Source organism: Sturnira hondurensis, unplaced genomic scaffold (assembly GCF_014824575.4).
Source record: "Sturnira hondurensis isolate 20B ecotype Veracruz unplaced genomic scaffold, ASM1482457v3 Scaffold0001872, whole genome shotgun sequence".
Taxonomy (NCBI): Eukaryota; Metazoa; Chordata; class Mammalia; order Chiroptera; family Phyllostomidae; genus Sturnira; species Sturnira hondurensis.
Window position 1 is genome coordinate 3,815,721 of NW_028074503.1, and position 15,451 is coordinate 3,831,171.

The following is a 15,451-nucleotide window of genomic DNA, read 5'->3' on the forward strand; positions in this document are numbered from 1 at the left end:
GAGCTCTGCACCAGCAAACAACTTTGAAATGTGCTTGAATTACTTAATGGCACAAAGGCAAACAATAGAATTGCTATCTTAAGCCTAGAGGAACAAAAGCCTTTATTATTTACACAAAGCCATTTTTTGTTCATTTAAAGATTTAATTTATGTATTTTTAGAGAGAGGGGGAGAGAAGGAGGAAGAGAGGGAGAGAAACTTCGATCAGCTGCCTCTCACACACCACCCACCAGCCAGGGACCACGCCACAGTGCAGGCATGTGCCCTGACTGGGAATCAAACCTGCAACCTTTCACTTCGTAGGACGACAGCCACCCCACTGAGCCACGCAGGTCAGGGCTGCAGAAGGCCATTTTTGTTTCTCAGCCAAGTACGGAGAGATAGGGGGGCCTACACAGTAGCATTGCTTGAGGGTGGAGGTGAGGGGCTCACCCACCAGAGGGTGTCTCTTTCACCGCAGGGAAACAAGGAGGTCGCTCGGAGCGCAGGAAGCTGTTGTCCTTCAGCCTGGCTTAGGGGTGGGAGGAACCAGTCCTGTGGGATCTGGAGATCCAGTCCTGCCTGTGGTCACAAACTCTGTTCTCATTTTCCCTTAATCACCTCACAGTGTCTCCTTGTTTTCACTGTTTTTGTCTCACAGGAGATGATGGTGGGGTGGAAAGGGTGAGGAGAAGTGAAGAGATGTGTATTTTTAGCCATGACACAGCTGAATGTTCTGAATCTTCTTTTACCACTGCATTTAAAAATAAATGTCAAGAGTTGGGATTTAAGTGACTTCTTAGTGTCCGCATCCTCTTCCCTTCTTAAGGAGGGCCTGTCTTTTGCTGTCGGGTTACCCTCTCTGTGCGTAGTGTTTCTTTCAACACTGGATACATAACTCATTAGCCGATGGAATGCATCCAATTTCAGGAGATACCACATGGAAAGCGTTTGTCTTTAAGGTCCAAATACACACTTTTATCTTCAGTTTAACAACACCGATGTTCATATCCAAAGATATGAAAATGATTTGCCATCAATATCTTATATTGCATTGTGCTTTCATTCCTTTAATTCAGACAATATTTCTGAAACATATGCAACACCCAGGGTGAAAACTCAGCCCCCGAGGTCACAGAGATGAGCAGAGGCCACTCGCCTTCCTGGAGATGCTGTAGAGATGCCTCTGTCTCCCGGGCTGCCTGCGGTTTGCCGGCATTAACTAGACTCCCCTGGGGTAAAATGCAGATGCCTGGGCTCCACCCCCCATTTCACTGAATCAGATCGTACAGGACATTGTATATTCGCCTGCCTTTAAAGTACCTTCTCAGTGTGAAGCACTTTTCAGGCTGTTCAGGAAGAGACAATGACGATCCCATGAAACATGTGTGTGGCCCCTTAGTCAGGTCTCCAGAAGGCACTAGGGTTTACTCTAACAAGGAGTGTTTACTCACAGTGGCCCATGAGACCTCGGTTTAAACCTCACTTTAACCCTGACTGGCTGCATGGCCTCGAGGAAATTGTCCAACCTCTGTACTTATTTTCACACGTGTAAACTTGGGATAAAGCTCAGCCTAAGGAGGTTGCTTTGAGGATTAAATGCAGCAACCCTCAAGTTGCATTTAATCCTCAAAGCAACCCTCAATGCAAAGTCTTAACTCTGCATCAGGCATTCCTGACTTCCGGGCACTCTTCAAGATGAGGTTATTTTTTCATAATAAACTATTTTTCTTTCTGCCCTGGGTATATGAAATTAGAAAAATCAAACCATGAACTCCCTTCTTCCACTGTTCTGCACCCTGTGGTTTGAAATGATTCCTCTTATTGTAAATGAATAGCTCTATTGAACTACAATTTACATGCTGAAAAATTCACTGCTTGAAATATACAAGCCAATGGTTTTTGGTATGTTTAGTTATGCAACCATCACCACTATTTAATTTTAGAACATTTTCAAGATGAGTTTTTAATGTGTGTGTGTGTGTTTACCCTCCTTAGAGAAGCAAGTTTGCTTAATACTGTAGAATTTCTTAAAAACAAATACACAAAATTATTCACTTAGTGGATATTTCCTCCTTTACCTACCTTGGAAGACTACACATGCTTTTTTTTTTTTAAGATTTGTTTTTCATGATTTAAAATCCTCTCCTGGAATTGTCTTCAATTTTTTATTCGTATTATTTTAAATATTTTTGGTAACAATGGATCCTCTTTTGAGGATAAATAGGAGAGTGATCAAAAATAGTGGTTAGCTCCCTTCAATGACTAATGGGGGAGCTTGAGCTGGTTAATTATGTGGGGGCTCAAGAAACCAAGACTGGCTATAAATTAGTGAGACAGGTATTCTGGTGCTCCGTATACTAACTCTGAAGATGTAAAGAATCAACAAATTAATAGAAAGTCAGTGAATATCACTTCATAAAGTATATATTTGTTGTAATACTTTAAGGAGTAGATCCAAGAATTACATGGATTCTGAAAAACTTTGAACCAAGGTCAAATGGCCTTAGTATGTACCATACTGTACTATGAACATGTTTCTGGCTGCGTGCCTCATCCGTAGCAATGACAGGGCTGGTGACATTTGTCTAAAGACCAGCACTCACCCCCCGTTCTGACACAGTGGGAACCCTCAGTGAGGGCCCCGTGAAAAACCAGGGTGTCAGGACGCCCAGCCCCAGGACGTCTATGCATTTACACAGGTGACACCTGTGTGGGATACCTGCTTTGACGGAAAACTTTTTCTTCAACTAGTTCCTTGTGGGAACTAGTTATTGTGGGAAATAACTAGTAACTAGTTATTTCCCACAAAAGTTATTGTGGGAAATTCAGTGGTGCTGAGTTCTGGGTTAGAACATGTGGATTGCTAACTTAAACCCAGAGCAAAACACGAATGCTTTATGAGTAAGGCATTATTTTATATTAGTAATACATTTCTCCTTGCAAGGATAAGAGCTTGCAAAAACAAGAGCTGACTGCAAACTGTGTTATATACACAGGATATAGAAGATGCATTTTTAAAATCTTCATACCAAAGGTTATTGAGTTCCTTGTCCAACCCTTCAGGCGGTGTCAAAAACATACTAATGGATTATTAAAGCAGAAACCATTTCCAAACGAAGAAATCTCCAACTTAGATATTTTTACTTTTTATTTCGTTATACATTCTGAAGAAAATCTTTACTTCTTCCTTAGGCTGAAGTAAGAATAGCAAATATGTATAGTTGATATTAGAAATGGTTTAAGTTAATCATCTCCATATGATACATCTGGTTATTTCATTACACAGATTTTCTTGTAGCTGGATATTTGAAGATCTTACTATTGACAAGTAAGTCTATGAACAGAAGGATCCACTGGCTTTAATTAATATTAGAAAACTAATTGTATAAATTCAGGTAACATTTTGCTCCTGCAGCTTATGGAGCCACTTCCACGCGCCCATTATTTCACACAATTACCTTGAAGCTAGTGATTATCTTCATAGTATAAACAGGGAAACTGAGGCTGAAAGAGGTTAATTCGAATTCCTCCAGGTCACAAAGTAAGTGCATAGCCGAACCAGAAGCATAACCTCTGATTTAGACTTCTGGCCCAATCTCTCTCTCCCTATACTGCCACCTCACCCTTTTGGCAGCTTACAAACCAAGTGTGGTCACAAACAGGTGTTGAGCAACCAACCGCATACTCTAGACCAGCAATTTTCAACAGGTGTTGTGCAAAATTTTTTAAAACATGCAATACCTGACTACTTAGTCAGGAGCCCTGACTTTGTTTTCCTTAGACAGTCAAATTTTTTTAAAAACTGACAACAGCCAACACAACAATAGCCATGCAGTGGGAATAAATCAAAATTATAGCTATTTTTGTTAGGTTGGCAAAAAATACATTTTTTGGTGTGCCGCAGAATTTTAGTGTCTAGTTTTTGTGTGCCACGAGACAAAAAAGGTTGAAAATCGCTGCTCTCAACAGTCCTAGGGAATCTGATTACACTTTAAGATCTGGAAACCGATCCACTCTAAGCAGACAATGCCCAGGCTGCTGCTGCGTTCACCCACAACAGATTCCCCTGGGTGGTTACGTACTGGAAGAATCTCCCCTCTTCTTGCAATGGGGGAGAGCCTAGTGTAAAGAGGAGAACTGGGCCGTGCCATTTGTTGTTAGTTGATGTTGGAAAGGATGAACAGTAATTTAGCACAGGGGTCCCCAGCCTTTGGGCCGAGGATCAGTACTGATCTGGACCTGTTAGGAACCAGGCCACACAGCAGGAGATGAACTTGAATTAATGCATTTGAATCATCCTGAAACCATTTCCCCCCATCTCCATCCATGGAAAAATTATCTTCTGCAAAACCAGTTCCTGGTGCCAAAAATTTGGGGACTGATGTCTTAGCCTAATAAGACCAGGACTGTTAGTAAGAAATTAGTTCAAGTTACATAAAGAGAAGGAAAAGAATTTTCCTATTTAGGTATTAGTAAAAATGGAGATTCAAGATAGAAATAAATTATACTGGCAAGATACATTTGGTTTTAGATATGCCAGGGGAAAAGCCATCAGGGCACTGGATGTAACTTTCTGCACCTTGGACACCTCTCCCCACCCCTCATCCACAGGGCGAGAGCTCTGCTTCCCTCCCCAGGGGCTCAGTAGACCTAGACCTTGACACCGGAGACAGCCTCTCCCTCTGCAGAACAATGGACAGTGGACAGAGAGGGGTCATGGACATTCACCAGAGGCTGCAAAACGTGCACATTGTGAGATGGAGGGAAAGGGAGACTTGATTATTTCTGTAGGAAGGAGAAGGGGTGGTAGATCTGGAGGAGAGCAGGTATCAGTAAAACGCAAGGAGCCAGGTTAGAGGCAAGGGAAGCAGGAAGAAAGGCTAAAGGAACAGGAGGGGAGAGAAGAGAGTGAAAGAGAGAGAGAAACCCTGTGAAGATGAGGAGAGGACCGCTATTACCACGTGAAGACACATCCTAATCAAGGACAGGGCAGGAGGCTTCACTGCTTGTTCACTGCTTGAGCTGCCTGGGGGGGTGGGGAGGGGGGATGGGGATAACCAGAGGAGGGACATCATGACTTCCTTAGTCTTGCCCCTGAATCTACACCGTAGCAGAGCAATGATCTAAACTCGTGCTTAATCCCACCGGGTGTTGGTTTGGGGGAAAGGCAGCTGTGGAGGCATGCAATAGAAAGGGTGTGGTTTCCCTCTCCGTGGTCGCTGCCAGGGCAGTGCGAGTTTCTGTCGGGAGAAATGGCCAGGTGAAATCGTGGGGGTCTCCCACGTGCTCCCCACTGCAGAGGCCAGCTGGAGAACCGCCTGCGAGCAGAACAGGAAGGAGCCAGCCACACAGTTTTACATAACAACCTTTGACCTGATTTGCCTTCTATTGAAAGCAGTGAACTGAATCTTCCCTCACCTTTAGCAGGGTAAAAGGGCTGAGTTGATAGCGTAGCTTGTGTAACGCGAAAATGTGGTGACATTAATTTCCCTGCTCTTCTCCTTTTCGGGTTTTCCAGACTTTCTGAGAACCTATATTTATTTCAAGTGATAGTGCAAACTTACAAAAAGATACATTAAGTCCTGGTTATTAGCATTACTAAAAAAATTTAATATAACCTAAGCACGCCACACCAGATTTTCTTCAGGTAATATATTCTCTAACTGCATTGAAATTGTAATTCCAAAAACTAAAAATACGTTTAGGAAGACACGAGTGAAGGAAGCCAGTTGACAGACACCCATTCCCCACTTCCCTTTTCCTGACTCACCTAGAGTTTCCCAACCCGGGAATTTGCATGGAGTTCATCCCACCTCCCAGATCCGGAGCAGGCGCCCTTGGCCTTAATGAGGGGTGTCCAAACTTTTGGTGTCTCTGGGCCACACTGGAAGAAGAGTTGTGCCACACACACATTAAATACACAAAAACTGATGAAAACGAAAAAAACGTTTTAAGTGCATTTACAGTTTTGTGTTGGGCCACATTCATAGCCCACGTGGCCCGTGCGTTGCGGGTTGGACACCCTGCCTTAATCCGTCATAATGAGCCCCCCTACTAACCACATTGATTTGCTCAAGAATGAGCACCTGGCCTCAGTCAGGTCAATCAAAGCCAATGAGATTCGACAAGGGGATTTTGGTTAAGCGTGGAGAAGCAATGCCTTCCGTCTGGCTGGATATAAAGTGGAAAGAAGGTAGCCCTGGGAGCTATCTATTTTGGGTCCAGGAGGGAAGGGCCTACCTGAATATAGAGACACCAAGCACGGAAAAGGCAGAGCAAGAGGTGGAGAGGTAGAGAAACTAGTTCCCAGTCACAATCGCAGCCCTGGTACAGCCTCATTTTGAGAAACCCCCGTCATGAATCAAAAATTTTGGGATTCTGAGACGGTTGGGGTCAGATTTTTATATTGCTTGCAACCAACACATTTTAACTTAAAAAAATCTACTGTGTAAAGAGTCATACACGTTCTAAAACTTCTCACTGATAATTTAGACTTGGAGTTTGGTTTTCACAATGGAATCTCCAAAAAACCAAAATGCTGACAATCTCCAAACTGCTGACAATACCCACAAGATGTATGTAGAAAGAAAATAAGTTATTTCCTTCACTTGAGGGCTTCCCTTTTTCCTCTCCCTTCCTCCCTTCTCTCCCCTTTCTCCCGTTTTCTTCCAAAGGAAACACTTGAGTAACTAGTTGACCGAAGCCAAGTGCACTGAAGATTATATTAGTTCTGAAAGAGGGTGCTGAGAATCTCACAACGTCAAGTATATGGTGCCCTAATGTGTTAACAATTAGGTTTCCTTTCCTTTTGTAGGTAATATACACCATGGCCTCTTCAATATCCATCATTATCTGCCATCATTATCTAGTGAAGAAAACACAATCAGCCTTAATTCCCCACCTGCTAGGTGAACCTTGGGCAAATGTCAGTGCCAAATACAGCTGTCACGAGTATAATTACTGGTCCATGTGTTGTCTCTCTTTAGGATTGTGAGGCCCATTTTCAGTCCTGTTTGTATCCCTTATCACAGAGCAAATATTTGAAACTGCCCATGATACTGTTCCTAATATAATTGTTGTGGTATCTGGTTAGGTCCAATTTGGCACATATCTGCTGTACAGAACACGGCAGAATTATACTTTATCCACCTCACCCACCGCTCCCCACCCCCACCCATAAGGGTGCTGGGCAATTGCACTGGACCTTGCCCCAGTCATTCAACAGTTAGATTTCAGTAAGTCTGTGTAACCATAACCAACTGTACTATGTTCTTGAGACAGAACCAGCCCCACAAAGATTGCTTGGATTCTGCCCACTCCTCCCGCCACTGTTAGCTGCAGGGTCCCAGGTACCACATGGTAAAAGTGCCCACGGTACCATTGGTTTCTTGACTTTTTTCCTCCCTCTTTTCAGTAATAGGAACAGCGAACTATGCTTGGCCACCTTCACTAGTTGTGGGGTACAGGCTTACCTGCAAAGTTTGGTACTGCTCTGTTGGTTTCCTTCCCCTGTTGACTAGATGGCTTCAGTGATTTGGGGGTGAACGATTCCACAGATCCAAGTTTAGGCAGGCTGTAAGCACTGGGCACGTGGTCAGGTCCAGTTACCAGTGACGATGTGTGGCCAGGGTTCTCTCTCTGGTGAGAGTTTCTTGTGCCACATGACCAGTACAGTACCTGCACGAAAGGGCCCTGCCCATGAAAACATACACATGCCTAAATTTATTATAGAGCACACGGGCACCTCTGTCACTTGGGACCTGGCACTCGGTGCTGTCTCAGTGAAACCTGTGACACTCAACATCAATTGCCATGATGAACATTGTTGAACCCCAGGGAAATGCCACTCACCTCATGCTCAATGTCCTAAAAACAAGAATTACGGCCTCTGAATGCCATGGAGTTCTGTGGCCCTGATGCTATTTGGGACTAACACTATTTTAACTTCAGGAGAGCTTGGCTAAAAAAAAAAAAATTGCTCAACGTGTCAAATCCTTCTCAGATGGCATGAATGCAACGATTCTGGCAGTACAAAGTGGTGTTCCCCAGGAGTGAGGATCATTCAGTTTCTTGCTTCTTTTGGTGTCCAATACGTGACTTCAGATGTGCACATGAATTAGCACGGTTTTGTATCCACATTACTCTTAAATTTGTATCTATGAATGTTGGGTTTGGATATTTGTGGAAGAGATGGCACAAATCACAAAATAAATAATGGCAACTTATATGATAAAATTATATTAATTTTTAATTTTCTGTGGTAATTTATTATTCTGATCCCCTTATAGTGCTGAATATGGTGTTTATAATTCATGGATTATCCTGAAACTTGAATATTGATTTAATTTTTTAAAACTCACCCAAGGACATATTTATTGATTTTAGAGAGGGGGGGGCAAGGGAGGACAGAAAGAGGAGAGAAACATTATGTGAAAGAGAAACACAGGTTGGTTGCCTCCAATGTGTCTACTGGGTACAGAACCTGCAATGGAGTCAGGTGCCCTGACCAGGAATCTAACCTGCGTTCTTTAGGTTTCCTGGACAAAGCTCCAAACCACTGAGCCACACTGGCCAGGGTAAGCTTTAATTAAAAAACAATTTCAGTGGTAAATGCTTTAGTGGACCAGTTTTTCCAAATTGAAATAAACTACACTTTAAGAACTACAATGATTTAAGAAATGAATCATGAAATTTCATGTTATTACATGAAATTGTAATAACATGTTAGCAATATTACTTTAAAAAAGGAGAGAAAAATAAACAGGGGAAAATATAAAAACTATTTAATTGCTTGTGTCCATATTACCCACCCAGAAGACATCACCAGCCCATCATCAGAACAGCCAAACATACAATGACTAAATTCAGTCATCTCTGATATTTCATCCTATGAAAACCATGGTTTACACTTATTTGTTTCATTAGTAGAACAGTGTAATTGTCAGGTAAGAGGAGAGTGCACTTGAACAGCTTATCTTATAACTTTTAAAAATTTAGGTATATGCCATTTGGGCCACCACTTAGTCCTCCTGTTCCATCACACAGTGTCGGCGGGGAGGGTGGGTGCTGGGATACGGGAGTTCTCCTCGCTGGTACCAGAGCACTGGGCTCGGGGCAGCGGTCCTGCAGGTGTGTGGGGACGGCCCCGCCCCCGCCGCCCACCTGCCCGGGGATTGGCTGCCAGGGGCCGGCGGGCGGCCACTGGAACTGGACGGAGAAGGGGGTCTCGGGCTCTGGCTGTCTGGGTTTCAGGTGCTCGGCCAAAGCGCTGCTGCCGGCCGCTGCCCGCTCGTCTCCAGCCGCGCGCTCTCGCTGCGACTTCTCAGTTGGAGTTCCCGGTTCCCTTAACAAACCCGCTGGTGCCCTCAGGCTTCCCGGAGACCCTGGGGTCGGCCCTTTCGGGGGAGGCGGTCAAGATCCGGGCCTCCGGGCCTCCGGGCCTCGGGGCCTCGGGGCCTCGTGAGTGTCCCAGCGGCCCGGCGCCTTGCGCCGGGCGGGCTGGGCGAGGGGCGCGGCGTGGGTGGGCGGGCCGGCGCGCGGGGGCTGCAGGAAGCGGGGGCGTCGGCCGCTCGGGCCGCGCTCCGCGGGGTTGCAGACACCCGGAAACGGATTCGGCCGCGGTGCCCGCGCGAGCAGGGCGCCCGGCAGCGAGCGGCGGGCGCGGGCCGGCGGCTGCTGAGTAATCCCCTGCGGCGGCGGGAGGCGGCTCCGCCCTCCCCGCCGCCCCGCGCCCCGCCCCGGCCGCCCGGCTCCGCGGAGCTCCGGGCAGGTAGAGCCAGCCGGGCTCCGGGCGCGCGCGGGGGCCGCAGCAGCCGCCCTACTTCCCCTCGGCCCAGCGCAGAGCCTCGCGCGCCCATGGCCGGCTCCGAGCAGCAGCGGCCGCGGCGGCGGGACGACGGAGACTCGGCCACGGCGGCCGCGGCGCCTCTGCAGGACGCGGAGCTGGCCTTGGCTGGCATCAACATGCTGCTGAACAACGGCTTTAGAGAGTCGGACCAGCTTTTCAAACAATACAGGTGACCAAGGCGCTCTGCTCCTCTACCCAGGCCACGCGCCCCTCGGGTCGGTGTTACGAGCCTCCCTCTGCGGCTGGCCCTCCCCCTCCCGTTGGTCACTAATCCCTGGCCCCGGTCCCCTTGTCCTCTTGTCCTCTCCCTTGGTTTGCTCTGCATTCTGCGCCTCTGCCACCTCACCCCTTTCTACTCCCACTCCGTTGTCCTTTCTGTCCCCGGGACCCGCCGCGCGTCCTCCGCGCGCTCCGGCAGTCTCCCCTCACTTTATCCCCGGTTTCGCCCCTCGGAGAGGGGCGTCCACGCTTCAGCCGCTGCTCTGTCGCGGGTTGCCCTCCCGCCGCCGGAGCCCTTCGGTGTTGGCACCTGCGACCGGCTGCAATTTGAGGCAGCAGTGAGCCTTGGACTTGGAGTGTGTGCCTCGGGCTCGCGTGCTGCCCGAGCAGCCTTTGTGGCGCGGAGCACAGCAGCTGCATGATGCCTGTTTCTCGCGCCTCGCGTCACTTTGCATCCTTGTGCATTCCGAACGCCTTTACTGTTTGCCAACATGTGCATGATCGCCTTGCCAAGCAGGAATTTAAAAACGCAAACGAACTCTGTTCGCTCACCTCTCTCTGCCTGTCTTCCAAACCTCAGCCTTGAAATGAGTTCCTGATGCCTTTCAAGCGAGCGTTTTTGCTATGAATTTCTCTAACTTAGAGGAAGAAAAAAATGAGGGATTTTTAGTATGTGTAAGAGTGGAAGGCAGAACACATGTGTTGAGTTCATTTTTATTTGTCTTTTAAAAAATGAAGGAAAGAGCTGAAACCTGGTAGCTTTCCTGTGAGTGTGGGAGGAGCCTTCACTTTAACTGGGGACGAGAAGCATCTGCCTTCAGGTTTAGGAAGCAAGTTTGTGATTTGCCCTTTGAATGTTGGCAAGTCTCTGGGATGGTGATTCGCTGCTTCCCTGTCAATGTTTAAGGGTCATGTGCTTTACAGTTTTTTAGACCCGGTGGTTTGGTAGGAATGAGAGGAAGGATGTACAGCTGTCACTGAGAGCCAGTCTGCAAGAAAGAGAGGAGGGAGAGGGTGAGCTGCAGACCCGCAGTTTTCAGACCTGGTAGAAGGGTGGTTCCTGCCCGTTGGCGCTCCCACAGTCGGAATGGCAACGCCGCACAACCGTAAACTTTTCACTAAAGACATTTTACTTTTAAATGAGTTTTTAACCTGAAAATGAGAACTTCTCAGCTTTACCCAGAACATTTTATTTTTAAAACATATAGTAGTCTGATTTCAAGCCAAAGATTTATCTAGGCTGCTCACAGAGAATAGATTTAAAAGACTGAACGTTTCCCTCAGTCTCTCTTTTATAGTTTTTTAGTTCTCTGAGAATATATATGACATAAAAAGAATAACATCTGAATGTTTCATATACTGTGCTGTGGCTTGTTTTTTAGATTATCATTTTGTGCTGTATGAATGAGGGCTGGAGAGTCTTAAGAGTCAAGTTTGCTCTCTTTGGTTGCTGTTCGAGATGCGGTGTTTGCATGTCTCGATAGAACTTGCTTTGAAATGTTCTGTTACTCATTTTTAATTATTATTTTTTTCTAAACTGCTTTAGTATAGGACTTAATTACTACTTCCTGGTTCCTGTATACTGAAAGCATGAAATAAACACTATTTCTGCAGTTATATTTTACCTAGACAATTTTATGCAACGGTAATAGAAGGTGGATTGTGAGTTAAAGGAAAACTCTTTTCTTACAGCAACAGCAGAGAGATGCACCTTGAAAGGTGTTTCTCTGTGGGGGAAGGAAGGGGAAGGTGTCCAAGGAGGGTTTACATTTTAGAGATAGGAGCTATCTGCTTGTATTTTATTTTTCAATTACAATTGACATAATATATTAGTGTCCATTGTAGGGATTAGACAATCCCTAGAACACCTTACAAGTGATCGTGGGTAAGTTGAGTACCCATCTGACACCACTCATAGTTATTACAGAATTACTGAATGTGTTTCCTGTGCTGTACTCGTCTGCTTCTATTTTGAAATGAAAACTAAAGAATAAGGAAGGAAACAATATTGTGGTATCTGTTCTCTGCCAAGCACAGTACTAGGCACATTTCCTTATATTCTTGGTATTCTAGTGACACCTCTTTTGAGGAGTATTTTATCATGACAATTTTATGACAAGGGACTCGAGTCTCCAAACTTAGTCTGGACCAGGACACAAGCACTGCGGCTCTGAATCAAGGGCTCTTTTCATGATACCATTCCTCCTGTCTCCCTGAATTGATTAGATTTTGTAATTCGCCCTGTGACCTTGTTCTCCAGCCACTTAAACTTTTTAAGGGGGGGGGACAATGGTAACAATATCTTGTTGGCTTTCCCGTAATTAGTCTTGCAGTCCTCATTTTGCTGCTCTTGTAGGGACTGACTTGGGTTTCTCATTTTGCTTCCCTGCCTGTGGGACAGGAGTAGCACACATCACAGTGTGGCTGTCAGAATGAAAAGGAGTGATTCATGGTTGCTGTCACAATGTAAGAACTCAACAAACACTGGCCAGCTTTTGTACTGTCCTTGACGCCTTCCCTGTAATTACTGTGCTTTCTTGATAATACAGTTTGAATAAAAGATGAAACATCCCGCATGAAAGTTGCTCTTATATTTAAAGGTAGCCTCACATACTGCACTGGAAAGATTTACGTCTTGTTATGCGTTAGGTACTTCCGGTTCCAAAGTTGGATGCCCTGCTGCAGAACTCAGCTGGGACTGCATCAGAAGCGCGTGAGGAACACCTTGCTAGGTTTACAGCAGAGAGAGCAATTGGTTGTTTCCTTCCTTAAGATCGTTTTGTCACAGACAGCCACCCTTCCCATAGTAGTAAACCTTTCGGGATCTTATTGTTTAACAATAGAAACATTTTGTATCTACAGTAGCAGTAACATTTTTATTAAAGGAAGAAGTTCATTTTCTCATGCCACATTACTAGGGCGATAAAAGTTGCATCAACAGCTACCTAGTGGGAAGTGGTTATTACATAGAAGCAGATTATCACGAAGGCCATTCTGAGTAGTGGAAAGTCTGGATTGTATATAGTTGAGGCAGCATATGTATAGGAATTAGAAATATGTGCATTATGGGGACTTTGTTTTGAGATATAAAACATGCCATAGTTAGGAATTCAAGACATAGCTGCCACTTTCATTGTAACTATAGTGTGGGCTGGCCAAAAAGTCTGTGTGGTTTTTTCCTGTAAAATAAAATACACTTTTTTCATTGTTACCAATAACTTGATTGATTTAAATATTTTGAGTATGTTGGCTATCTCCCAGGTGGTATAATGTTGATTATTCTCAGTTAATGTCCCAATTTGATCACTGTCAACTTCAACTGGTCTTCCCAACTGTGGAGCATCTTCCAGTGAGAAATCTCGCAAACCATATTGACATGTTCGATCAGTCACAGCACCTTCTCCATACACCGCAGAAACCTTTTTTTTGTTTCAGTTGTGTTTTTACCTTTCTTGAAATATTAAAGCATAATATGCCAACAATGTTGCATATGTTCTTCCCTTTTTAGTATTAAAATGGCTAACCAAAAGTTCACCAATTTTGATGTTTTTTTTTTACCTTAAATTTTTTTTCTTGTTTATTCTATTACAGTTGCCTCAGTTTTTCCTCTTTCGCCATCCTGTGCTCAGTTCCCCCTCCACTCCTAATCTTCACACCATTGTCCATGTCCATAGGTCATTCATGATAAGTTTTTTTAAATGCACATTGATATGACAACTGTCATCATACAATCTAACAGAATTGTTGTGAATGAAGTTAAAGACAACTAAGTGCTACTACATTACTAGAGCCATTGTCGGAAAAAAAAACCAAGCGAACTTTTTGGCCAGCCCAATAATAATGGGACAGGTTGTTTATGCTAACCACCATCATGCAGTTGGCGGTGTGTTCCCAGAGGCTGGGACAGATTGGTGCTGCTTCAGGGCCTTTCTGTTTGGGCCTAAGGACATATCTTTGTAAGTGCCTGATACTGACCACCTGGAACCAAACTCCTGCTCTTGGTCTTTGAGCTCAGTGCTCTAATCCAGCTGTGCTCCCCCTCCTCGTACACACACTCGCATGCTTAACTGAGTGACACACATCCAGACCTTCAGGTGCGCCGGTCCAGGAGATGATAGGCTGTGGTTGAGTGCACAGACAGGCGCTCAGTTTTGGGGTGTTGCAGGGTAGGACGCAGGGAGACGTATCCACAGCCTGTAGCCTGTCACAGTGGAGAGAAGCAGCTTGTAGCCCAGCTGAGCACATAGTGGGGTAGAAGTAAGTTTAATTAGGAGTTTGGTGGGATGGGAAACAGTGGAAGGAAAATATGAGAGGTGGTGAGGTGGAAATGAAGCCTAAGAGAGTAAGCAGTGAAGAACCCACGTGGACATGTGGCATGGAAGCCGGAGAAAAGGTGTGAGAATTGCAGAGCTGACTGGCCTACTAGAGCTGGTTAGTCTAGTAGGCTGTCACGGGTGGTGGCTCATTCTCCACTTATGTTCCCAGACCCCGTGGTTGCCCTGTGAGTCAGTGCCACCTCACTGAGTCCCTGTGCTGCTAGGCGTTTGGTAAATGCACTCTGTGTGATGACCATTGTCCCTCACAGTGCGGCCCTCACATCCATTATTAACTCTGGGCTCCCTGGGGACTCAGAGTCCTAACAGGCCTCTCTTTTTCTCATTTTTATTTGAAATATTACTTTGTTGTAGAGTCAGAGGGTTTAGCAGTAGAGGTGATGCATACTGAGTAGGAGGAAGGTGGGACATTGGGACTTCTGGCCAAAGTGCTCTGTGTAGTTCTTATTTCCACAGGCTTGCCATTTAGTCTCCCTCTGCCCCAGAGGCCACCATCTCCATCTCCTGCTTTAACTCCTGGCATTCTTTCAAGCCTTAAGACATCTATCATTCTTACCTCTGCCAACATTACCACCAATTTCTGCCTGTAGATGTTGTTGATAAAGTCATATTTTGTCATTGTCAGCTAAAACAGGAAGCATGTAGTGGTTATAATGTATGTTCATTAAGGAGAAATTGCATGAATATGATGCAGAATTAGTACATAGTTGGTATTATGAATTTTGATGTTTTTTCCATTTGACATTGTAAAAATGGCAGGAATATATTGAAAACAAGAAAATTTCATATTTAAAATGAATGTGTGGGCCCTAAATTGTCCAGCACAGTTGATGGCCGTACCACAGAGCCGCACGATATGTGTGTGTGTGTTTACCTGTGAGCGTGTGGATTCTGGGGCCAGACTTACATAGAGAGGGCTGAACATCCCAGGGATTGCAAACTATGGCCCATGGGCCAAATTCAGCCTCTGTTTTGTAAATAGTTTTCCTGGGATGCAGCCACCCTCGTTTGGCTCTGTGTTTCCCGTGGCTGCCTGTGCAGTGCAGCAGAGATGTCTGTACAGCAGGGA

At 45.3% G+C, this 15,451-nt stretch overlaps 1 protein-coding gene across 1 annotated transcript in view; it reads left to right on the forward strand.

The window, feature by feature from the left end:
- Positions 1-9,808: 9,808 nt before the first annotated feature.
- TTC39C (tetratricopeptide repeat domain 39C) overlaps positions 9,809-15,451 on the forward strand; it is a 94,651-nt gene continuing 89,008 nt past the window's right edge. Inside the window, exon 1 of the mRNA XM_037032121.1 lies at positions 9,809-9,998. Coding sequence (XP_036888016.1) covers positions 9,838-9,998 — 161 coding nt within the window. The 5' untranslated portion in view covers positions 9,809-9,837. The remainder of the gene's footprint in view (positions 9,999-15,451) is intronic.